Raw genomic sequence first — 27272 nt, forward strand, 5'->3', positions numbered from 1 at the left:
CTCATTAATTCCCAGAGAGCTGCAGAAAGCTTTGGACTTTGTTGAAACTATCTGAATAGAAATGTGAATAAAAAGCTATTATTTTTGAAAATATTTATACATAGATTAGCAAAAATTTCTCAAAATAACGTAAAACTAAAGAACTATATTCTACTAAGAGATCAACATAGGTTAAAAACTAGTGAAACATAAAAGAGGATCAGGGCTTCCCTGGTGGCGCAGTGGTTGACAGTCCGCCTGCCGATGCAGGGGACGCGGGTTCGTGCCCTGGTCCAGGAAGATCCCACATGCCGCGGAGCGGCTGGGCCCGTGAGCCAGGGCCGCTGAGCCTGTGCGTCTGGAGCCTGTGCTCCGCAGCGGGAGAGGCCACAACAGTGAGAGGCCCGCGTACCGCAAAAAAAAAAAAAAAAAAGAGGATCAGATAAAATCTGAATGTCCTTGTAAGTTTAGGCATGCTTTAAACATCTTATTAGCTGTGATGAGGACACTGCGATCAAGGCCTGGTAATGTTATGTACCTCTTTCATGACATAGGATATAGGAGAGATTATTCACAAGGTAATGACATCAACTTGAGCCTTTGGTATTAAAGAGATGTTAAGTTCCACAAAGGAAGGAACGAAGTCCATTTTGATCCCTGTTCTATATCTATCACCAAGAATAGCGCTAAGCAAACACTGGATGGCCAGCTGATGCACCAAAAGAAAACTGGGGGTGGGCAGGGAGTTGTATACAAAAGTGCACACAAATAAGTGTATTGTATTTAAAACAAATGAAGTTGCTGGAACAATGGGAAGAGCCAGAAAGGGATCATTTAATTAAGTCAACCAATAAGTAAGTGCCCGCTTTTATTCTATATGCTAAACATAGAGCCCTGGACCAAGACAAATTCAGGGCTTATACACTGCTGAGGGAAAGAGATTAATGAAAACAAAATGGTGCTTGTCAGAGGACAGGGGATGAGAGGGGCACTATATCCCATATTACAGATGGATATAAGGACAGCTTTTCTCTTCTTAAAAAAAAAAAAAAAAGGCCTATTATGAAAATCTTTAAGTTGGGGCAAGGGACTTTCTCTACAAGAGGCAGAGTCATACGTAGACACATCAAAACAGTGTACTCATGTCTTACAGGAGGGCAGGAGAGTTTAAAAAAACTTCTCTGTAGCATTCTGCTTCTACTTAATAGAAAGCAATGTATAGAACTGCAACAACTTATTTCCATAGTTTTAAAAACATATGCTTTCCTTCTCAGAAAACCACCTAAGCTGGTTGAGCTACTGCATCTTCCCAAAATTACATAAATAAAGTAGAAATGAGGTTAGAAAATGCACATGAAAGAATATTTATCATGTTTCATACAACTAAATTATTTTTGCACACTGTTCTTTTTCTCTCTCTCCAGCAAAGCAAAACTTCCCATGCCAAATTCTTCAATAAGCTCCTTAAGATTGTTCTCCAATGACAAGAACAAATGAGTGCTGTTAATGATTTTCAGATTTAAAGCAATAATTCTCATATAAAACAATTTTTTCCTTGAGATTTGCCAAACTATTTCTCTCCAGAAAAACTGTATCCTTAGTCTAAGAATTTTTCACTATATTGTCCAGGCTGACTAATTTTTACCTTGAATGCAAACCAACAGAAGAGACAATTTTTCAAGGGATGATGAGTTGAAAGCCAAGAAAACATTTTCTACTTCTTATAATTTAATCCACATTGAATTATAAATAAATCTGGCGGTATCAAAATAAGAGTTTTGTCAGCATACAAACTTCCATATTCTTTTTGAAGCTTCACAAAGAATGGTTGGTTCTGATCATAATTTTTAGGTGCAAAAACACCATTAGTTTGGATCATGTCTCTCACATTAAGAAACAGATAAGTAGCCTTCACCTTTTCTCTGTGCACTGTAGATAGATTCTTTGGGTTGATACATTTGTTCCAAAAGAACCTTTGCAGACATAATGGATAAAGGGTAGCATTATGCAAATTCTGTATATTTGAAGAGAGATAGTTAAATAGAAGCTACCAATATGAATAATGAGCATTATCTTTCAAATGTCTTTGGGACAGGTTCTCTCTTGTCAAATGTACAGCATCTTGTAAATGTTGACATTTTTGGCATCTATCTGCACTGGGCCTAGTTTAATATGACTGGTAAAAAATTTTGAAATAAAGAAAAGTTAAATTTAAAAACCACAGTCCTAATTCATTTTAAATTAGAACAAAATATGAACAATGTAAATATTAACAGGATATAAACTATTGTAAAATCTTCATTCTTCAACACACTTCGGTATTGAAGATTAGGAATGAGAAAATGAACCAGCTGTCTATGACATAAATAAATCAAGCAGTCAAAAAGTTGTATGAAGTTGAAAATGCTTCACATTTTCTTAGGAAAAGCATGTATGTTTTGATAGATGGAATGAATACATTTAATCTCAAAGTCTGTGATAAAATGAAACTGTCACTACATTAAAAAGACGATTTTCATGCTGGAAATGAACTAAACTGAGTCACAATAACTTGTCTGACAAATGTTTCAATGTTTCACTTTCCCTTCCCAAGTCTACCAAATGTTTGTGCCAAATGTTCCACAATCATCTTACATTCTCAGATGCTTCTTCACAAACTGGTATAGGGATAATTATATGAATAATCCAATGTACAAAATTATGTGGATGCTAAAGTGTATGTTCTCTATTTTAACTTAAGTTTTTGCCATTCCCCCCCCCCTTTTGGCTTCTAATTCTTGAATAACCCTCAGAAACATGCATCTTGCTTCAACAGAGAATATAAGAAGTGGAGGAGGAGAAATCCAGTAAAAAAAAACAAAAACAAAAACCCCAGGTTTCTAGGGTGGTGGAGCAGTGCAGATAATGCAACACTGTGATCACCAGTAGACTAAGCCAGGAAATAAGATGGGGATCAGGTATGGAAGAAGGGGGAAAATGATGAATTTACTTCTGAACATGCTAAATTAAGAGTTACCAATACATATCTCATTCAATCAGTATTTGAGTACCTAAAATGTTACCAGGCTGCAGGAATTACAAAGACAATTAGATGTACAGGTCTAGTCTAAGATTTGGGAGTCATCAGGCAATATACAGAAAAAAACTGCATAAGACTACTCCAAGTGAGCGTATAGAGGAAGAAAAGAAGTGGACTGAGACCTTTACAAGAACAGATTTAAGAGAAAGGCAGAGAAAGAGAAGTCGATAAAACAAAAGCCAGAAACGTAGAAGGCAAATCAAGAGAGACTGGTGCTACAAATAGAGAATTTCAATAAGCAGAAATAACTAGCATCAACCTCTCACAAAATTACAGGTAATAGTGAGAAGGGAGATTCCGGGTCATGAGAATATATAAAGTGAAAAAGAACTGAATTGAGGAGTCAATGGAGACCAAACTGAAGACACAGGAAAGATCATGGTTCTATTATTTTCTCCAAACCTACTTCTGCACCTCAATATTTGCCTCATTTGCTTTAACCCACAGGAACAATTACTCTGTTTTAGGTACCAGTGCTGGGAGAAAACAGGTATATTCTTTAATGGAAAACCTTTCCAGATTCCACTATTTCAACGATTTCCCACCCCGGCCCTGTACGTGCATGAGAGTATGCTTATGTGCACATGCACAGACAACTTCAAATCTTGTACTGAAGTCTCCACTGTGAATAAATATATAACAAAGACCTCTGAACTAGACATCAGAGCACAAGGATTTATACTGTCATTTTCTCATTTTCAATCATCTTTTTCTAAAAAATACAAATTATGAAATTTGAGAAAAACATTTCAATGAGAAAAAAATGCAATCATAGAATCAGTAAATTTTAGAATGAGAGTTTAGCAGGTATAATTGGAAAGATGCTAGATCAGAACTTCAGATCTGTCATTAACTAGGTTTTAGGATTATGAGCCAGCTCTTTTACCTCTCTGGACTTTGGTTTTCTCAATTGTAATATAAGTGAATTAGATACAAGAGACCACTGTGGTCCCAGCCAGCCTTAAGAAGAACATGACTCTGGTCCTGTGTGTGCTATTTCTAGGTAAAGAAAACAAGGCTTAAAGGAGACAATTCAATGACTTGAAAAGTTAGTATGGTAGAGCCATTTTGGAATTTATGGTTCCCAATTCTCAGTCTAATGTTCTTTATGCTATAAAAAGTTTATGTTTTTATGGAGTATGAAGATATTGATGACTTTTTAAAATCCTCTATTCTTCCTCTCCCCAAATTACATCTTTCAAGAATGGGCACAGCCAAGGTGACAAGTGGTAAAAAGTGGAGCCCATGCAGAATGTCTTTCCTAATATCCAGCTTACAGCCTCTCTGATTGAGTCATGCTTATTATGGCCCTGAACTATTTATCAAAGAAACAGACAAATGGTATGTAGTAGCCACTATCTATACAATGCATAGGAGTATTCTGCCTTCAACACAGGGTGTACAACATTCCCCATTCCCACTGGAATTCTAGAATGTCCCACAATGGTCTAATAAGTTCAAGTCTTCTCTGACAAACTAAGGCTGATGCCGTAGAGCAGCTGAATGACAGTGTTATCAACTGTCTTTGTCCCTACTTTGTGTTCTGGTCACTGGTATTGTAAAGACTTAAAAGTTTACACTGTAGAGTCTCCTAAACAAGTAACAGGTTTTTCCATTATTTTCAAAAATAGTTATGGTGAAATCCAGTACGAGTAGTTACATAAAAGACAAAGTGGAGACAGGAGAGCAAAGGGGATACTGGGACAAAGCAAATGTTACCATTTGATTACTCTCTACATGGGATCAAACCAATTTATTTTAATGCATATACTAGGTATATATAATATAAAGTATTTTCTGTATTTACATTTACATATACATTTAAAACGCTATAGTTTCAGTCTTTTTTATTCAAATACCTAATAACGCATTACTATTCATATTTTGTTGAACATAAGCTTATAATGTTATTAGGTTCAATACTTCTTGGAATTCATCAACACTGTAAAACATACAGTAAAGAGATACATTCTTAGGCAAATAATATGTCAAATACAGATTTGTCTGTCTCAGCACTGAGCTAAATTTCCACAGCTAAACGGCTAATTTCTTCCAGGAAAACAGTAACACCAATATTCATTGAGACTGCTTTTCATAATTCACTGTAAAATATCTGCCAACTACATAAAGCGAGAACTCATGATGTTGAAAATAAATTCATTAAATCTTTTGATCAATTTCTTTAGTTAATGTTAAATATTTTTACAGCATTAAACTTCACTGCAAACTACTGGTTCATTCTTTAAAAGCATTACTAAAATAGGTAAAACATATTGCTTTACCATATGGTCCATCTCTAAGAAGAAATGAAAATACACTCCAGGTAATAAGCTAACACATTCCTCTAGTCTATTTTTTCAACTTAACAATCCTTTAATTTCTTTAAAGGATACACAAACTTTTAAAATATATTGAATTTTATATAAACTACTGATTAAGTCAGAGCAACAACCAGGCATAATGAACACACATGACGTAACTCACCTAAATAGGGAATGCAAGGTGTCATCTTTAAGCTACTTATATAGTCTCTGAGTCTTTTGTAGTTATCTTCTTTACTCATTACATATTCTAATTTTTCAAAGGTAGTTTTGTCTTTTCGACTTAATAACTAAAAAACAAACAGAAAAGCCTAAGTTATTTCCAAATCCAATTTTATTATAGCAAAGACTTGAAGTTATAGTTACTATAAATTTTAATTTTAATTTCAAAGTTATATCTTCTTTAATTATATTTTGGTAGTATATAAATAAAACAAAATCAAACATGTCTATTAATATAATAAACCCAAATTCATTATTTTTAAAATACAATATACTTTGTATGTACATAAAATAATTAACTAAGTAGTAAATTGTAATACATTATTTTTTATCTTTACTATTTTAAATGGCTAAACAATTTTTATTAATCATTTTCCTAATTTAAAATAATTATGGGGCTTCCCTGGTGGCGCAGTGGTTGAGAGTCCGCCTGCCAATGCAGGGGACACGGGTTCGAGCCCTGGTCCGGGAAGATCCCACATGCCGCGGAGCAACTAAGCCCGTGAGCCACAACTACTGAGCCCATGTGCCACAACTACTGAGCCTGTGCTCTAGAGCCCATGCTCTGCAACAAGAGAAGCCACCACAATGAGAAGCCCGCGCACCGCAATGAAGAGTAGCCCTCGCTCTCTGCAACTAGAGAAAGTCCATGCACAGCAATGAAGACCCAATGCAGCCAAAAATAAATAAATAAGTAAATTAAAAAAAGAAAAACAACTATGATTTACGTGTTTGGATTTTTGACATTTTTTTCTTTGATCCCTTTATCAGTGCTATATTGCATACAGTTGATCAATCAACAGCAGCTGTTTTAGGAGGCTTGAGGAGTAGATTTGTAGTGGGTGCCCTTTGAGAAAAAATGGAGCTATCAAGGGGAATAAAAGAACAAGCAGGGTCAGTCACCCAAAACGTATTAACTAAAAGATTCAGAAAATATGTATTTTTAAGTATTCCAAAGACTTTGGAAAAAATTTTTTATCTTTAAATATGTGAAGTTACTATTTCATTATGATGTAATCAGATTTCACTTTGTATCATAAAATATTTACGTTATTTTGTAGTAGGCAAAACACTTCCACCAATAAAATTCTAATTCTCCTATGAGGTTAACAGCAACGTCAGAGGATTGATTTAAAGATGAGGTGACTGAGATTCAAAGGAGAAGCAGAACATATCAACACTCATCAGTCATCAACTCACAAAGACTAGGTCCTGTTTTTCAGGGTCTCAGTCTGGTCCTGGAGACAGAAAATTCTAACACCTGCTCTTTCTAGTATTACAAGTAGTACAGTTGGAATTGATGTTGGAATCTATTTTTCACAGGCTTCAAGATGCAGATTACCGCTGGATAATCTTTATCAAGAAAATGTCTGGGCCTCCCTGGTGGCGCAGTGGTTGAGAGTCCGCCTGCCGATGCAGGGGATACGGGTTCGTGCCCCGGTCTGGGAGGATCCCATATGCCGCGGAGCGGCTGGGCCCGTGAGCCATGGCCGCTGGGCCTGCGCATCCGGAGCCTGTGCTCCGCAACGGGAGAGGCCACAACAGTGAGAGGCCCGCATACCGCAAAAAGAAAAAAAAAAAAAAAAAAAAAAAAAAAGAAAATGTCTGACCAATAACCCTCTCTCTTTAAAACACAAGAGTTCAAGGAGTTCATTGCTTGAATGTTTTAGGTAGATTTTCCAGGGTCTGAAACACTGGTTTCACAGCTTTCTGTGGCCCAGCTTCAACACACTTGATCGGCATTTTCAAGATTAGGTGCAACTCTCTGCTGAGTGACCTGTAAATCCAAACATCCCTTTCTCTCCCACATAACAAAGCATTTAAATATGCAAAATATACTGACATGACATAGCAGGGATAAAAAGAAACTTATTCTTTTTTTCCAAAGTCAATCATTCTAAAACTCTGGTACACTATCAGGAGAAACAAATTACTTGGAACTCATAACTGATCTTGACACATCTGAAACACAAAACTAAAGAACCACACAGTCTAATATGTATAAAAATAACTTATATTTTGGAATTTTCATAACAAATCAATAACCAGATTGAAAGGATTCAATCTGGGGTGGCATAGCAGAGACGTGTTTTCAGAGGACTATTTTAAAAGGCTGTGGTAAAATATACATAATATTTTACTATTTTAAACATTTTGAAGTGTATGGTTTAGTAGCATTATCGGCCAATCACTGCAACCACCCAAGGCCAGAACTCTTTTCATCTTCCCAAACTGGAACTCCACACCCATTAAACAGAAACTCCTCATTGCTTGCTCCTCCCAGGCCCTGGTAACCACCTTCTACTTGCTGTCTCGACCAATTTGACTACTCTTGGTACCTCATATATATGGAATCATTCAGTATTTGTTCTATTGTGTCTATCCATTTCATTTAGCATAATATCATCAAGATTTATCCATGGTGCAGCATGTGTCAGAATTTCATTCCTTTTTAAGGCTGAATAATATTTCATGGTATGTTTATACCACATTTTGTACATCCATTTACCTGTTGGTGGACATTTGGATTGTTCATACCTTTTGGTTATTGTTAATCATGCTGCTTTGAACACTGGTGTAAAAATATGTTTGAATCCCCATTTTCAATTCTTTTGGGTATACACCCAGAAGTGGAATTGATGGATAAATGCTAACTCTATGTAATTCTAATATTTTGAGGATAAATCCTATTATTTCTAATCATTTTTTTCTGACTGTGCTGGCTAAGATCTCTATGTTGAATAGAAACGGTGAAAATGCGCATCCTTTTCCTTGATGTTAAAGCGAACGTTGCTAATATTTCCCCCACTTAGGATTTTTTCTGGTACATTCCCTTTGTCGGGTTTAAAGAAAACCCCAAACACTCTCAATTCTTCATTCATATGATCTTTATTATCTTCTAACTTGACCCGATACCCTACCCCTCCCAATCCTTTCCAACTGTACCCTCTAGGACTCAGGGTCCAATCTCTGCAAAAGCCCCATCTTAGACCTTTTCTTGAAGCATTCTCTTTCTTTTCTTACAAACGTTGTAACATCAGTCTGGAGTTCAGTTAGGTGCCGTTCTTCCTCCTTTCTCTTCACAATTCCTTCCAGCTTATTATCACATTATCCTCCCCAAAATCTTCCAGGTTCTAATTAAGTTCAAGCACTAGATCAGTGCTGTCCAATTCAATTTTGTGTGATGATGGAAATGTTCTACGTCTGTGCTGTCCATACAATAGCCACTAGCCACATGTGACTACTGAGCATTTGTAACATGGCTAGTAAGACTAAGGAACTGAACTTTAAATTTTATTTAATCCTAAGGATTTAAATTTAATAGCCACATGTGGCTAGTGGCTATAGTACTGGACAAAAGAACACTAGATTACAACACTTATATTACTGTTATTAATAGAGCTACAAGTCATTTCCCCATCATTAAGATTTTAGTAGTTGGAGAAAAAGAGTCTATGAACCAATATTATTCTTTTTTTTTTTTTTTTTTGTGGTACACGGGCCTCTCACTGTTGTGGCCTCTCCCATTGCAGAGCAGAGGCTCTGGACGCACAGGCTTAGCGGCTATGGCTCACAGGCCCAGCCGCTCCGCGGCATGTGGGATCTTCCTGGACCAGGGCACAAACCCATGTCCCCTGCATCGGCAGGCGGATTCTTAACCACTGCGCCACCAGGGAAGCCCAATATTATTCTTATATCCTGATGATTGCAGTCTTCATATAGACAACACTCCCAACACCCTGGTTTCTAAGTTTCTTCACTCCTCTTTGAATCATCTTATCTTCCACCACTCAGCCTCCACTCCCTAGGACATCCTAAACCCAATAAATATTTGAGGGCACCAGGATTTCCACCAGTTACCATACTACCTTTTCATTGTTCATTATCTCTTTCCTTTTACTTGGGTTAAACTCCTCTTCTATCACTAAAACAACTTTTACATTTGCCTACTTTATCTCTTATACTATCCTTGACCCCTCTGTGGTACAAACAAGCCTAAAAAAATTCCATCTCTGCTTAAATACAATTATCCACACTTCTCTAGGTTAATGCTGAACACCTGAACCTGGCTGGAGACTACATAACTTTGCTGACTGGTTTCACTGTAAGTTCACAACCAAAAATCTCAAGTGGACCTTCATAAGACCTACCAAACTTACAATGTTTCCCTAGTTAATTCACTCTCACACTCTCCTAGACAACTTTCATCCTTTCCTCCTTCTTCAAACCAAGACCTCCCCCACTCTCAACTAATGACCTTGCTTCTTATGTCTTATGAAATAAAGCATCAGAAGAACTTCTGCAGAATCCCACCACCAAATCTACCAGCATACCTGTGTCTGTAACCAAATGCATCCCCTTCTCTCTTAAAATGGGATAAACTGTTCCTGCTCCACTAGAGTACTGGACCTCATTCCCTCGTGCCTAATCTAGTAGGTATCACTGGAGTGACTCTTTGTTCTCTTACTATTTCCTCATTCTATTATATTAGATCATTGCACCAACATACAAATATATTGTCATGGATCTCATCTTCAAAACGAAAACAAAATGCCACAAACCTTTAATCTCCTATTCCCCTCCAGCTACTGCCAGATTTCTCTACGGGACCTCACCCCAGTCCTTTACAGCAAAATTCCTCAAATGCATTCTCTGTACTTACTGTCCCATTTTTTTCTCCACCATTCTCTCAAATCCAATCAGTCTTTCACCCCACTACTGTACTGAAGCCACCTCTGCCAAGGTCACCAATCCTTTCCAACTGCCAGATCCAATGGTCATCTCAAAGTTCTTATTTGACACGGGTGAGCACTCTTTCTTGAAACACTTTCTTTACCTGATTGTGGAAAACTTCTACCCATGATATTTCCTTTGTTGATTACAATCTCATGTTTTAAATACTATCTTTATGCTGATGATCACAAAAATGTATCTCTAGCTCTAACTGCTCTATTAAACTTGTATACCTAACTCTGACCTTATAGTTCCACACGAATATTTTATTAGCCAACTCAAAATTGATATGTATAAAATAGAACCCCCCCAACACTCCTTCTCTATACCTCCCTGAATATCAGTAAATTGCATCTCCATTCTCTGATTCGATGCCACCTCTCTGAACTCAGCTCCTGTCATCAACTACTCCTTAGCTTGTTTCACTCTGCCAACACTGACCACCCTGCTATTCTGTGAACACTGTCAGGCCCTTTGCACTGGCTATTTGTTTGGAATTCTCTTCTCTCAGATATGCACATGAATGTTTTTCTCAATCACTCTAGGTCTCTACCCAAATGTCACTTATCAGAGACTCTTACCACACATCATAGAAAGGAAAGCACGGAAGTATTTTATATCTCATTTACTCTGCTTTACTTTTCTACAGAGCATTTATCACTATTTATGATATATCATTTATTTATTTACAGCTTATCTTTCCCCAGTAGAATGTTAGCTGTACAAGAATGGGACTTTGTCTATATATCATTCACTACGCATGTCAAGCAATTAGACAGTGCCTGGCACAAAGTGGAATATTTTAAAGTTTAATACCAAAAATTTTATTCAGATTAATAATAGAGCTGTTACTAAATTTAAACAAAATTATTCTCCATGCAATACATGAGGGAGACAACGAAAATAACTTCAAGGAAAATAAAAATTAACTTGAGGGAAATGTATCTCATTTCTAAACCACAATGTAAACCAGAGTATAATCTTTTCCCTAGAACTTCAAAGATGGAATTCCTAACTGTATATTTATAATCATTTCCATTCCCTCATTAAGTTCAAATTTTAATAAATAAGGTCATCATTAAAAATCATTTTTGGAGTAGGAAAACCGTTCACTCAGGTGTTTCTAAAATACAAATAAAATATAAAGAGGACCATAAACTCTTCCAAGCTAATGTTTTTCCAATATAGAAATCTACCCTGATTTTCATGAGAAACATCTGTCTCTTCAGATACTATGAAAAATGAAAACAGCACTAGGCTAATTAAAAACAAAGTTATATTTTATCAAGTAAAAAAGTGTTTTAAAGTCAGTCAAGTCTTTATTACAGGACTGTAAGAACACACTAACTCTCTGTACAAAATGTAGTAAACAAAATCATTCCTCTTTTACATTAAAGAACGTATTAAATATGAACAGATTTAACTGAATCTAAAATTTCAGTAATATAAAATCTAAATGAAAAATATCTAGAAACCTTGAGGCCAGTATCCAGTTAATCAACTGTAAAAGTACACAAATTTGCAGAAGTAAAAATTCACACCCTGACTTTGTTAAAGTAATAGAACCAAATATGATTAGCGTAATATCACAATGTGCAGAAACACTGCCTACTTTCATGTTAACTATCAGATTTTCCATTATTCCTAAGGAAACAACCCGAGAGTTTACTAACTAAAAAATAATGGAAATCTGAATCAGTAATTTTTTTTTGAAACTTACAATTTGTATCTTCCTCAAATTTTCCAAAAGCATAATCTTTACATGATTAACACAATTTTTTTTTGCATTTACACTTTCCCATCAGTAAGCTTGAAATGCTATGTTGTCAAAGATGTTTAAAGAGGTTCTAGAAAAATGAGTTCCTAAAGAGCAGAAACCAAGCACCAAGTTGTAATTTACCCAAAAAATACCTAACAAGCCTAGTGAAATACTTATTTAAGGAGAGAGAAAAAAATATGTAGGTTTCAAAGAACAGTACAAAGTGCTTCAAAAATCCTTATCTATTATCATAATATTAACCTTACTAAGAACTATAAAAGGAACTAACACATCTTTACTTCCAACAGGAAGTCTAACCTTTCATTAACTAAGGAAAATTACTCACCGCCCATGTTTTAGTCAGCCTGAAAATTGGGGCACTCTGTAAGCCAGAAACCACTGCCATAAGTGCATGAAGGTTATTCAGCTCGTATAGTTTCTGGAAGATTTAAGAAAAGCAGGGAGGAGAGATGAAAAATAAACAGCATGAATACAAGACAACTTTAACAACAAGTATAATCTAGGCAACTGGTAGTGTTCTAGTACTTATTACCCTCATTGTTGAGATTTGCCTTTGGGGTATCCACTATGTTTACAGTAAGCTGATTTCGGCCCACAGTAGAACTTCCACATTCTTACTTGGTACTGCCCCCAAGCTCTGGGAACAAATCTACGTATCTAGTTGTGTAATACATTAAGAAAACCAAAATTATGGCTCAGTATCAAGGTTACCTGCTATGACCATGCATCCTCATTTCTAGTAAGCAGTTTCCTTCCTTATACTGAAATATTACTAGCCTCTGCCTTATGATCCAAGTTTAAAGGAAGGGTCCATGCCCAGGATCCTGATCTGGTGTCCTACTCAGGATCCCCATTATTCCAGGGCTAGGGTTCAAACCTGCTTTTCATAGCCCTCCTCAATTTCCTGCTTCCTCCTGGCTGAATCTTCAAATCCTTTGTTCCCTGTTCATGTTGGGATATCCACCTGCTTCCCAATACCAGACCTTGCTTTTTACAGCCTCTGTGCAGAAGGCTCCCATCTAATGCTAGGTTCCAACTGTTTAACGAGAGGTCTACTATTTTTGTCAAATTATTGCTAATTGCCCAGGTTTCTTCAAACTATCAGACGCTTACATCTCAATGGTCTTATCATTTAAAAACTGTCCTCACCATGAAGCAACTCCAAGGCAAAAATGGCCTGTTTTGAACATGAAAACCAAGGAAAAGTGAAGGGTTCTATTCCTCTGAAGAACCCTAACTAATACCACCTTAACTCAGGTCTCAAAGAACCCCCATAAAATTTCAAGAAATATGAACTCAAGTAAAAGAAAAAAAGGAAAAGGATAAACACAAGGAAACAATAATTCACAAATGGAGAACATCAGGTACTGGCCTCAAATAAAATGAAGATTAAAAATGAAGGCATTATCTAGAAAGCAACATAAAAGCCCAAGGGTCTTTTAAAAAATGTGAAATAAAAGGTAAAGAGACATCAAAGGAAGAGCAAAAAAGGCCAACATTTATCTCAATGGAGCTTCAGAAGGACATGATAAAAAACAATGGGGTAGAAACAATATGAGAGATAATGGTGGATTTTCTCAAATTACTGAAAGACACTAATTCCCAGGGCTAGTAACTTCAAGAAATCCCAAGTAGAGTAAATTAAAAAAAAACAACTCTAAGTCTGGAATAGCATTTTTCAAGAACAAGGGTGACATAACAATGCTTCCAGACAAAATAAAGAGAACTTTAAAAAAAGATTTAAAAAATGGTGCCAACAGGGTTATTCATATGGAAAAATATGTATGAATTATGGAATCCATAATTCATATATATTTTATCTAAAATTTCAGATGAATTAAATACCAAAATCAAAGCTGTAGAACTTTTAAAGAATAATATAAGAGAAAATCTTTGATATTCTCAGAGGTGAGAGTAAGATATTTAAGTGAGATATTCTGAAATCAGAAAATGAAAGTTAAAGATTAATACATTTGACTATTAAAATTAAGAGCATCTATATCAAAAGATAACATGAAAAGAGTTATAAGATAAGTCACAAATAGGAAGATGTATGCAAAGAATATAGCAAAGAACTTTAGCATCTGGAATTATATTTTTAAAACTGCTACAAAAATCAAAGACCAATACTATAATAGAAAATTGTTCAAAGATCTTGAACAGACATTTCAGGAGAGAAAACCTAAACAGCCAACACAAAAAAAGTGTTATTTTTCATCAGATTCAATGAAAGTTATTGGTGTAATTGTCATTTCTTTGAAGATAAATTTGCCTTTTCTCTCTATATTTCTAGGGCTTTAACCTGCAGTTGAGTACCAAGAGACTCACACATGAATGTTTTATAAGCAGTGGTACTTATAACAGCAAAAATCTAGAAACTCCTGCCCGAGTTTCTAGGCTGTCTGCCCTACAGATTTCAGATTTACCAGTTTCCCCCCACCTAATCACACGAGATAACTCCTTAAATCTTTTTATACATTATGTACATATACATATGTGTGTGTGTATTTTTTTTCTGTCTCTACAGAACCCTAACTGAAACAACCTACTAAAAGAAGAGAAAGACCTGCCAGTTTTATAACAAACTGAATACAGAAGGCGAGTCTGACTAGAGGGATTTAAGAGACAGAAATGAGACAAAAAAATTATGAATTTAGGGCTTAAGATGAAAGTAAACACCATCAAAAATAACTCAAAGTTTAAGAGTCTAAATTGGAATTAAATGATTATTTGATGAGGATAATGGCAGGTTTGATGGACAAAATTTGGTGGTTTTGAGTGGAACATACAACAAGTACATTAAAAAAAACTAACAAAAATACCAGAAAACAATAATGCAAATTCAGGATCTATGGAGAAAAGTCATGGACTTCTATTAGCTAAAACCCAATATTTATCTAACATATCACAAAGAATGTTTTTAAAAATTTTATGACACTTCTGCAAAGTATCAAATTTTCAGAAGGCTAGCTCTGCCACCTAGTGCCATAGAATGTTAGAATACAATTGTTCGCAGGTGCTCAAGGGAAATATGGAAGAGTTATGACTTACAATAATTACATTTTTACAATAATTTACAATTGTAAAAATGATATCCTCATTTTGTTCCATCTTTGTTCACAGGTGAGATAAGTTATGCATTTATTATAAGAATAATGAGGGATGTGTTTACAATTATACCTCTTTTTAGTTAACATAAATTTGGAGTTGTTACAAATTTTAATAAAATCTTGAATGTCCTATTCCATCCTCCTCTCTAAATTTTGACTATCCTTGAAATCCATGTTCTATTTCTCTTGCTGCATCTATTATCTATGCTGCTCAATTAAGGTATTTGGTTAACATCCTCATTTATACTATTTAAAAAAAATAAAGTCTTATCATTCTCCACATGGTTGGCAGAGTGATCTATTTCAAAGGCAAATAATTGATACGTATTTTCCTACTTAATCCTATAAGGCTTTTTCAATCACCTGCAGAATAGACCAATATTTTATAAATATTAAACTTCATCATAATCTGACCTCTGCCCAGTCAAATATTATGTAATTCAGCTTCTCTGAGAGAGGAAAAGTATAAAAGAAAGGGGAGGAAGACAGGAGGAATAAAAGAAAAGGCAAAGGAAACAGGCATTCAATTTAAAAAATGGACTTATATTAGTCAGTAGGCCTTATTTTCTAGGGTCGATAAAAAGTGAACATAGTGTCACAGGCAAACATTTACTTACAAGCATTGCTAAATGATTAAACTCAAAAATAGAAACACAAGTTTGTCTTACCTTAGCAGTTTTAATATAGTGGCTCAAAACTTCTGCTCTAATTTTTAACGTTTGAGCATGAAGAATCTCTCTAACAACCCAAAAGCTTACCTGCAAAGAAAAATTAAAAATAGTTGAATAGCAAGACTCTTTACTTACTAGGATCAAATTAATGACAAGAGCTATTTGAGAAATAGATAGCTGTTTAAAAACAATACTTTCTTTTTCCCTTGATTCACCACCAGGACACAGACAATCTTCAAATGTTGCATACACTTCATATATACACAGACAGATACAGATATGTATATATGTGTGTACACACACATAAAAACATCACTACAATTTTTAATTTGTAAAAGCTAATACAAATTTTGAAGGAAAAGAGAATGCAATAAAACCAGAGTGATGCAACATGAACACTATAAAAGTGTTCTCTGCTGTATTTTGAAACACTTCGGCAGAATTAGATAAGCTCTAAGATCAGATATTGCATAACATGCTATAGTATGTTTTACTGTGGCTCTGTAATCCCATGCTGCCATTTTATTTACATTGAGTAGAATCATAAGTGTAAAGAATCTCAAGTACAGTTTTTCTGGTATGAATAAAATGAAATAAAATATAAAATATCATAAAGAAAAATATATCTAAGTCACTCTAAAATTAAGATTGTATTTTTTTAATTATGTAATGTTTTCTAATTCAATGAAACCATTTTCAAGATTTCTTTTAAAAAAACACTAAAAACCATTCATCAGAAGGCAGACTAGATCTGTAACATTACTAAAATGCTCTACTCTAGTGAAAATAGTGGGCTTATCATATGATTAAAGTAATATGTATGTAACATATTCATGTACTATGAAAGCAAAATCAAAGCACTATCAGTTGGTTCAAAATGATACAAACCTAAAAATAGGATGCAGTTAGAAATCTTAGTGCAAAGAATAAAGCCACTGCCTGATATTTTGTCACCATTTCTTAGTGAGAAATATTTTAGATTTTACTTGCAACTTTCGTAAAATGTATATATTTTACCAAGCCATCTTTACATTTGTTACTATACTTGAGCTACTAATGGCAATAATTATCCCTGATTCTAATAAAGTTTACTTCTACAGTATATCTAAAGTTATACTTTAGATATTTTAACACCCTTAGCAAATATTAATTACGATTCAATCTAAACTGCATGATCATTGACTTAATTAAATTTTATGTCAAATTTTAAGACAAATACTACAGTAATTTAAAAATATGGCCACTCTATATGGGAAAAGAATCTAAAAAAGAGTGGATATATGTATTTGTGTAACAGATTCACTTTGCTGTACACCTGAAACTAACACAACATTGTATATCAGCTATACTTCAATAAATTTTTTTTTAATTAAAAAAATAAAAGTAAAATTAAAAACATGGCCACAAATTCTTTGTCACTCCTCACATTGAAAGTTGGGGTGTATGTCACCTCTCATTGAACCTAGACGAGCTCATGACTGCTTCAAGAAACAGGAAATTAACAAAACTGATGCTGGCTTCCAGGAAAAGGTCATAAAAGAACATGCAGCCCCTGCCTTGATTGCTGGAACATTATCTCTGGGATTCCTAAACTACCATGTAAGAAGTCCAACTACCCTGAGAGCACCATGCCAGAAAGGCTAAGTGTAGGTGCTCCCCAGTTGACAGTCCCAGCTAAAGCCAACCACACCTGAGAACACTGCCCCAGAATGATCAACACTGAGGCATAGCTTAATGAAGTTACTGGACTTAGAGGAAAAAAATCTTTAGGCTGAGACAAAAAGAGAAAGTGATTTTTAGGGAAAAGAAAATTTAATTATCATCAGACTTTTCAATAGCAACACTTTGCCAGGAAAAAAAATGGAATACTATATCAAATGTTATCAAGAAAGAAAATTTCATACAAAGGATAGGCAAACTTGTCAACATGTAAAAACTCAAGAATTATTGTTCCGATGAACCCTTCCCAAGTAATTTCCTGGAGAATGAGCTTCAGACAGTCAAATGACTAGAGAAACATCAACATGAGGATGGTAGTGAGCATTAAATATACACTTATTCACAGAAATAAGAGTAATGAGGGTTAAAAGAAGGAGAGTACATTATATAATGCCTATATGCTCAGACAATATATACAATTATAAAAAATACAACATTTGCAAAACATATAGTTACCTCTTTATAGGAATATTATTGGTATTAGTATTGTTACTCTGAGACTGTTATTTGTTATGTAGGCTAAAGCAAATGGGTCACACAGGATACTGTATCATGCCCTGTGTTCCCTGAAAACCAGATTGTGGGTATGGAAGAAAGGATATGCAGATATAATATGGAAGAGGTGAAGTAGAACTCTGGTCCTGAATTTGAATTAGAAGTATTAATAAGAACTCATGAGATATTTTATCTTTAAATATTTGTGTGTGTATGATATTTAGATATCCTAGCTATATCTGCTGAAATGGCATAGAAATTACGGTCACCCTAGTAGCAATGAGCGTTTTTAGCATCCAGGTCCATTTCCCACTATAAGAAACCAAGGTTTATTAAAGAAATGTTGATTCCAGGCAGAGGGCAGGTGATGGACAAAATGAACATGCAACATCTTTGCATACAAATAGCAAAGAAACTGTTAACAAGATTACTAGGGTCATGAAAAAGGACATGAAAGCCAACCTGAAGAAACTTCCATTGGCCAAAGATGGGACAATGTGTGTTTCAATAAGGGTAATAATTGCAATGGGTTGAAACATATCATCTTTGTTTACATTTATGAGTTCAAAATAAAATTAAAATAAACTACTTGGTCTTCGTTAAATGACAACACCAATTCATTATCTTCAGAACTGCTAAATAAAGAGAAAAAAATCAAATATTTATCCTTCCTTGTCTATAGGCAATGGACCCTCTGGGTATGCAAATACTAGATGAGGGAAAAAAGTCTCTTTATAAAAGCATTCCCACTAATAAATAAAAAAGAATGAAATGAGAATTCACCTTTTAACAACCTCAAATAATGGATCTAGACAACTGCTAACATAACGAAACAGACCTGATGAAAAAACCCAACACAACCCAGGCTCTTGCCAAAGGCACTGAACCCAACTGAACCTTTGGAACCAGCAGCTGATTTCTAGAAAACATAGAACATATTAAACTGCACTGAATGCAGTCTAGACTGTGGGAGACTCTAGAGGTTCCTCCACAGGTAAATAGTAAGGAAAAGGATAAAGGGAGAAACTGTAAATTAAAAAGTGGTGAAGAGAGGAACCAAGATGGCGGAGTAGAAGGACGTGCTCTCACTCCCTCTTGTGAGAACACCAGAATCACAACTAGCTGCTGGACAGTCATCGACAGGAAGACACTGGAACTCACCAAAAAAGATATCCCATTTGCAAAGACAAAGGAGAAGGTGCAATGAGACGGTAGGAGGGGCGCAAACACAATAAAAATCAAATCCCTTAACCGCTGGGTGGGTGACTCACAAACGGGAGAACAATTATACCACAGAAGTCCACCCACTGGAGTGAAGGTTCTGAGCCCCATGTCAGGCTTCCCAACCTGGGGTCCGGCAACGGGAGGATGAATTCCTAGAGAATCAGACTTTGAAGCTTAGTGGGATTTGATTGCAGGACTTCAACAGGACTGGGGGAAACAGAGACTCCACTCTTGGAGGGCACACACAAAGTAGTGTGCACATCGGGACCCAGGGGAAGGAGCAGTGACCCCAGGGGAGACTGAACCAGACCTACCTGCTAGTGTTGGAGGGTCTCCTGCAGAGGCGGGGGGGGGGGCGGTGGCTGTGGCTCACTGTGGGGACAAGGACACTGGCAGCAGAAGTTCTGGGAAGTACTCCTTGGCGTGAGCCCTCCCAGAGTCTGTCATTAGCCCCACTAAAGAGGCCAGGTAGGCTCCAGTGTTGGGTTGCCTCAGGCCAAACAACCAACAGGGAGGGAACCCAGCCCCACCCATCAGCAGACAAGCGATTAAAGCTTCACTGAGCTCTGCCCACCAGAGCAACACCAGGCTCTACGCACCACCAGTCCATCCTATCAGGAAACTTACACAAGCCTCTTAGATAGCCTCATCCACCAGAGGGCAGACAGCAGAAGCAAGAACCACAATCCTGCATCCTGTGGAACAAAAACCACATTCACAGAAAGATAGACAAGATGAAAAGGCAGAGGGCTATGCACCAGAGGAAGGAACAAGATAAAACCCCAGAAAAACAACTAAACGAAGTGGAGATAAGCAACCTTCCAGAAAAAGAATTCAGAATAATGGTAGTGAAGATGATCCAGGACCTTGGAAAAAGAATGGAGGCAAAGATCAAGAAGATGCAAGAAATGTTTAACAAAGACCTAGAAGAATTAAAGAACAAACAAACAGAGATGAATAATACAATAACTGAAATGAAAACTACACTAGAAGGAATCAATAGCAGAATAACTGAGGCAGAAGAACGGATAAGTGACCTGGAAGACAGAATGGTAGAATTCACTGCTGTGGAACAGAATAAAGAAAAAAGAATGAAAAGAAATGAAGACACCTAGCTGCTCTGCAGCATGTGGGATCCTCCTGGACCGGGGCACGAACCCATGTCCCCTGTATCAGCAGGCGGACTCTCAACCACTGCACCACCAGGGAAGCCCTCATAGGCTATTTTTAACTCTAGTTGCTTTATTCAGGGTTTTATAATCATATAAAAGCATTATGAAAACCTTTTTATTTGCAGCCAAACATATGTTAAGCTTTAAAGATAGTTTCTTAATTTTTTATCATGGAAATCTTCAAATGTATACTGAACTAAACAGATGATAGTAATGAAGTCCTCAGTATACAACAACTGGCTTTAATAACCAAGTTATGGCCAAGCTTTCACACCTCCACCCTCACCCTACCCTCAAGTGCCCCATTAATACTGTGAAGCAAATCATGGACAATATATAATTGCATCTATAAATATTTTCTAAAAGGAGTCTTTTTATAAACATAACCTAAAATCATTATCATTCCTAAAAACATTAATTTCCAATTATTAGTCAAATTTCCAATTATTGAAAGGTAACATTTAAAAGAAACTTAGACAACCCTTCCCCCCCCCAAAAAAAATCAGGAAGCCACTGGCCAGAAGGCATGAATACAAGTTTCAGAGAAATAGCCAAAATAGAGTGATTATTAAAATTATGATAGAGTCAAATCATAGGAGATTATACAGATACTTAAAATGTTTTCAAAGTGATTTTATGATATAGTAACATTTCATGGTATGTTAAGACAACAGGACTGTAAATTACATGTACAGCATTATTTCTATTAGATTAGTAAAAAAATAAAGAATGGAAGAATATATACTAAAAATGTTAACAACAGTCACTTCAGGGTGATTTTCCCCCCAACTTTTTATAAATGTCTACCTTGTTTCAGTTTCCCTGCAATGTATGTTACTGTTTCGATAATCAATAAAAAATCATAGTTTTAAAAGGATGGGGGAGAGTTCCATTTCTGGTAATGTGGAGAAGCAGGTATCTTTGGAAATGCTCATCTGATTATAATTACAAATTATAAAAACAACTATTAAAACACAAGAGAGGAACCAAAAGAGGGCAGAAACTGGAGAACAGATCTTTGGAAAAAGTAAGATGCACTGGGTGAGAACTGCACTTATAAAGTTTATTGTCTGAGGACATTCACCAGTTACAATGTGGAGAACCAGAAACTCAAGCAGAAGGCCACAGTCTTAATGGCTTCAAAAGTCAGAGGACAATTGGCTAGAAAGTGAGGGGAAATTCTGAAAAAGCGAGAAAAATCCCCCAAATCTATATAAAAACTCCATCCAGGGGCTTCCCTGGTGGCGCAGTGGTTGAGAGTCTGCCTGCCGATGCAGGGGACACGGGTTCGTGCCCCGGTCCGGGAAGACCCCACATGCCGCGGAGCAGCTAGGCCCGTGAGCCATGGCCGCTAAGCCTGCACGTCCGGAGCCTGTGCTCTGCAACGGGAGAGGCCACAACAGTGAGAGGCCCGCGTACCGCAAAAAAAAAAAAAAAACCCAAAAACTCCATCCAAATCTCTGGCTGACCATGCAATTGTGCATGTGCAGGGGAAACTCGAAGAAGCCCAAATGAAGATAAAATCTGGAAAGACTTCTCCAAGGAGAAATATGTTCTCCAAGTAGAGACAGAATTTAGACTTTGAGTCCAGCCAAGTTAACTGCCTGATAAAATAAAAATCAATACTTTTCAAAAGAAGACAACAAAATCCAGAATCTCTATAACATATTATCCATAATGATGACAATACAATTGAAAAATTTACCAGACACACAAAGAAACAGATCCAAAGTTGACTGTTAAGAGAAAAAGCATTAAAAAGAAACAGACTCCAAAATAACTCTTCTGTTGGAATTAGTGACAACTAAATGCAATGTGGGATCCAAAATGGTATCTTGGAACAACAATAAAAAGGATATTGGTGGGAATACTGAAGAAATTTGAATAGGGCCCTTAGTTTAGTTAATGGTATTGTACCCATGTTAATTTCCAGGCTTTGATAACTATATTATACTTACCTAAGATGTTAAGACTAGGAGAGCTTAGGGATATACCGAAACTCTCTTTGCATTTTTTTCTAGGTCTAAATTGAAAAGCAGAGATTGTCAGACCAGACCAAAAAAAAGGAAGACCCAACTATATGCTATCTACAAGAAACTCATTTTAAAAATAAAAGACTCTGTAACTTCCTTTGTAATTTGCTACCTTCAGATTTCCTAACACCCTCCTAGGAGAAAATAACAGTAATGGAATAACTAAGTAATGGAGCTTATTATAGATCAACTGTAATCTTTATTAAGCATAAGAGCTTTTGGTACACTGTGACATATTTGACTCTAACAACCTTTTGGCTTACTTAAGAATAATATGAAAAAAAAAGAATAATATGAGTGCTTAAAAATCTAAAGTCAAATTTATGGGTATTGTTACAATGTTTTTGTACGGTGAAGAAAAAAGTTTTACTGTGATGATAAATTCTGACCACCTCAGAAAAATTTTAAAACTGCTAAATAGCTTAAATAAGGAACTCAGTATAAGACATGTTTGTCTAGGCCGTTTAATAATGGTTTAATCTAATTTTTTAAAAACTTTAACTCATTTCCATTTTGGGTATACAGTGAACCAAATAACTTGAGAAACTATTTGCTATAAACCCCATTTTTAAACCCCAACCATTTTTTAAAAAGTGTATAACTAACTTGAAAGGAAAAGAAAAGATTTCACTAGAGGTCAAAAACAAAAGAAATAAAGGCAAAAAAGGAAAGGGTACTACAGCTGCCTTTGGAAGATTTCCTCTCAAGAGCATAGGGACTTGGGTTTTTTGTGGGGTTTTTTTTTGCGGTATGCAGGCCTCTCACTGTTGTGGCCTCTCCCGCTGTGGAGCACAGGCTCCGGACGCACAGGCTCAGGGGCCATGGCTCACAGGCCCAGCTGCTCCGCGGCATGTGGGATCTTCCCAGACCGGGGCATGAACCTGTGTCCCCTGCATCGGCAGGCGGACTCTCAACCACTGCACCAGCAGGGAAGCCCGGGACTTGGGATTTAATACTCCTTCAAAGTCATAATATAAGGCCTCACACCTCTACCGTCCCGTCTGTTCCTATCTAAGGGATCTTCAAAGGGCTACAATTTTGGTGAAAAAGTAGACTAAACAATTCACCTACTGACAGAGGGAGATGACACAGAAGAAGGAGAAAATTAAGCCTTCACAAGAATTTGTAACTTGCCCTTAATTGGATTTGGAGCTTAAACTTTCAGTACAGAGAAGTACAGATGTTCCCCAACCAAAACATATAACGTAAAAAAATAGTCCTAGTTCTGTAATAGCCCTTGGTATTGGCAAAAGCAAACAAAATGCCTCTTAGACAGTATACACCCTCAATCTATGCAGCAGCAAAATTCCCACAGCTAAAGCTTAAATGAACATGAGCTCTCAATTCAAAATTACAAAATGCATAAGAAAACAAACCATTTTGAGTAAGGATCAGCAGATACAGAGAATTAATACTCCAAGGACTTTGGATAATAACAGAAATTATAAAATAAAAAGTTGAAAATGATTTAAGAAATTTAAAAAATAAGAAAAAAATGACACTAGTATAAAAGCACACAGATTTAAAACAGATTTGACACATCCGAAAAGAATTAGTGAACTGAAATATAGATCTGAGGAAATCATGCGAACAGAGCACAAAGGGATAGATGAAATATGGAAGGTTAAGATACAAATAGGAAAGAATGTCAAGTTCCAGTAAATTTCCAATAGGAATTACAGAAGGAAAAAAACAGAGATCATGCAGAGAGACAATTGAAGAGATATTTGCTGAAAATGCTCTAGAATTGAAGTAAAAACTTAACTATTTCTTAATGAAAAATTATAAACTGAGAAATTGAATTTCAGACACTAAATATCAAAACTTTATAAGCAACTCACATGATTAAATCTTCTTGTAAAGGCAACTGCATTTGGTGCAGAACTGTATTTTTCTTTTTTATTCCATCCACAACTTGAAAGCTCCTGAAAAATTAAGTTGAAAATTAAATATAAATTCATGAAATAGCCCAGTTTTCCTGTTGCATTAATGGTTTCAAAGCATTAAAGACAGTTGTGTACTTTCCCAAAACTGTTTTATTTAATATGAACACATTTAATAGCATAACCATTCAGTTAAAACACAAAAGGAAATTTTATTAGAACATAAGAGGGCAAAATTACTTGTCTATGTGAACACAGATAATTAGACTTATACTCCATATTGCAGAATGATGGGTTCTTCTTTGAAGACGTTTGAATCCCAAGAGGAAAAAATCTATCTACAAACAATGAAAGCTGAGCATCCCACAACATAGAGTGAAGCTCACTAGTTGTCAAGCCCCAGTCATTCATTCAGAGCTTCCAATCAGCTTTCTAGTACCTCAGTCTTTGAGCTGACAGCCAACGACCCCAGGTATTTGAAGAAACCTCTAACAAAGGGGTGTTTGATCCCCCACAGGGTCTATCAATAGAATTCAAAGGGCACAAGAACTTGGATGTAAAAAAAAAAAAATTAAATTTTTGTTTACACTAACCTCTAACTGAAATGACACTCCTTTTAATTATACATGCAGGCTACAAATTATAGAAGAATTGTCAATACATGTGACTTTGTCACTAATAAAAATCACAGATATTTTCATAGCACATTACAACTGGTACAGATATCTCAAAAATATCATTTATCCTCATCACTACTTTGAAGATGTAATCTCATCACCTATAAATCTTACTTAATATGTTAATAAAGAGGCACATATATTGCCAAAGAACAGTTTTAAAAAATATTTTAATAAGTGTATCTTATTAGAACTGATTTCCTTTGATATTAAAGAAGGGTTCAGTTCCAGAAGCTTCAGTTTGCCAAAAGGGTTCAAGGTTCAAAATAGGTTAAGAATCCTGCTGTAATACAACCACCACCACCAGAAAGAGACAGAATCCATAGGAAAAAAGAAAAACCTCTGAAGAAATCAAGTTAGGGCAGAGAACAAAAGAAAACTGAGAAAAGAAAAGGACAAAACCATATAATTATTACTTTCAGACAGATATTTCTCCCATTAAATGGCAAAAACAGAAGGATACAAATAAGAAATATTTAGAAAACAAAATAAAACTTTTAGACATGAAAATATAATACAAGAAATTTAAAAAATCAACAGAAGAGTTGTGAGATAAAGGTGATAATATCTTTTAAACAATAAGCTAAAAGTAGGAGCAAAAATATTATGTTAATCAGAAGAGTCCATTAGAGTCAACTTCTGAATAATAAAAAGAATTTTAAGAGAATACAGAGAAAATAGAGGAAAGTAACTTATCAAAAAAAAATGCTAATTCAAGAAAATGCCTCCAGAACTTAAAGGACAAAAGACCTGTCTAACGCCCATTACAAAAGATTTAAAAAAAATAATAAATAAAAAGAAGACAAACCAAGGCCTAGCATCAAAAACCTGTAGCACATTGGAGACAAAGAAATCATAAAATCCATCAGTTCAAAAACAGAACAAAACAAAAACAGATCACCTACAGAAAAACAGGGATCAGAAGGTATCAGAAATCTCAATAGCAACCCTGGAAGTTAAAAGACAACGAAAACAATGCCTTCAAAATCCTAGAATTCTTTATCCAACAAAAATACCAATTAAGTATGAAAGTATACCTCATTTTCAGACATGAAAGTCTCAGAGAATTTGCATTATATGCACCTATTACCAGAGAGCTAGTAGGATATGTGTTCCATCAAAACAAACTAGCAAAGTAAGAAAAAGGAAGACAAGATCCAGGAAACCAAGGAACCAACATAGAAAGAAAATATTGGAAATTCCCAGATAAACAGTAAAGGGAGATCCTGGGACAAAGCAATGAGCAGACCTTAAGAACAGCAGTCCAGATGGTAAGTAGCAAGGATGGAAATTCGAAGAGAGACATCTCTGAAAGATGAAACAATATCTGGAGTGTTTGAACACATTGAGAAAACACACTCACTACATTCACTTCTGGCAGAAAAATTAGTGACAAATGTAGAGAAAGCTAAAGTAAGTTGTTTAGCTCAAGGAAAACAATTATTTAAGTAAGTAATCATGGCTCAACTGTTCTTTAGCTTCCTCTACACTTGTAAAGAATGGTTGAGCCAGTATTACTTATTCATGTCAAAATTGTGACATAACTACATAGAAAGAGGAGGAAGTAAATTGTGTAAATGTGAGAGGAAGAGAAAATAAGAGGTTGAAATCATCTTCTATAGCAGAGAATCAATAAATCATATACAAAATTGAAAAATCATAAGCAATAGGCATTTAGACATATTATCTTAAAAACATATAAATTCCTCCAAATAAGAAACGCGAAGAGACTTGGATGGATATGGGGCTCAAGGGTGGAGGCTGGAAGGGTGGGAACAACAGGATATTGCTATATTTTGTTCTCTTATGGAAATATTTGGCTTCTTAAACATGATATATGCATATCTTCAATAAAATTTTAAAATAAAATAGAAACAAAAAAGAATGAATTGATTCAAGGGAAGACTGAGGAAATAGTTGTGATGATATTATAATACTTCAGGAAAAAGGTAATGTTCCTTGAGTGGGGTAGTGTCAGTGGATATTGGAAAAAACTGGTAAAATATTCAAGATATTTTGGAGGTAGGCAGGACTTGGTCAAAAACTGGATCCACACAGTGTAAGCTAAGAATGAGGTATCCAGAAGTACTAAAATTCCCAAGTTTCTGGCTTGAGCAATTGAGAAAGGGAATACTGAAGAAAGAGATGAAAATTATCACTTTAACACAATAGA

The 27272-nt window shown here is 35.6% G+C and overlaps 1 protein-coding gene across 2 annotated transcripts in view; it reads right to left on the bottom strand.

Annotated features, from left to right (window-relative positions):
* The window catches only part of RALGPS2 (Ral GEF with PH domain and SH3 binding motif 2), a 160419-nt gene that overhangs the window by 71338 nt on the left and 61809 nt on the right, over positions 1-27272 (bottom strand). For both annotated transcript variants that reach the window (XM_082612751.1, XM_082612750.1), the window contains exons 5-8: positions 24381-24464; positions 15894-15983; positions 12441-12533; positions 5543-5669 (exon numbers count right to left, since the gene is read on the bottom strand). In XM_082612751.1, the coding sequence (XP_082468877.1) occupies positions 5543-5669; positions 12441-12533; positions 15894-15983; positions 24381-24464 (394 nt within the window). The remainder of the gene's footprint in view (positions 1-5542; positions 5670-12440; positions 12534-15893; positions 15984-24380; positions 24465-27272) is intronic.

This window comes from Mesoplodon mirus (genome assembly GCF_964341445.2).
Source record: "Mesoplodon mirus genome assembly, chromosome: 3".
Taxonomy (NCBI): Eukaryota; Metazoa; Chordata; class Mammalia; order Artiodactyla; family Ziphiidae; genus Mesoplodon; species Mesoplodon mirus.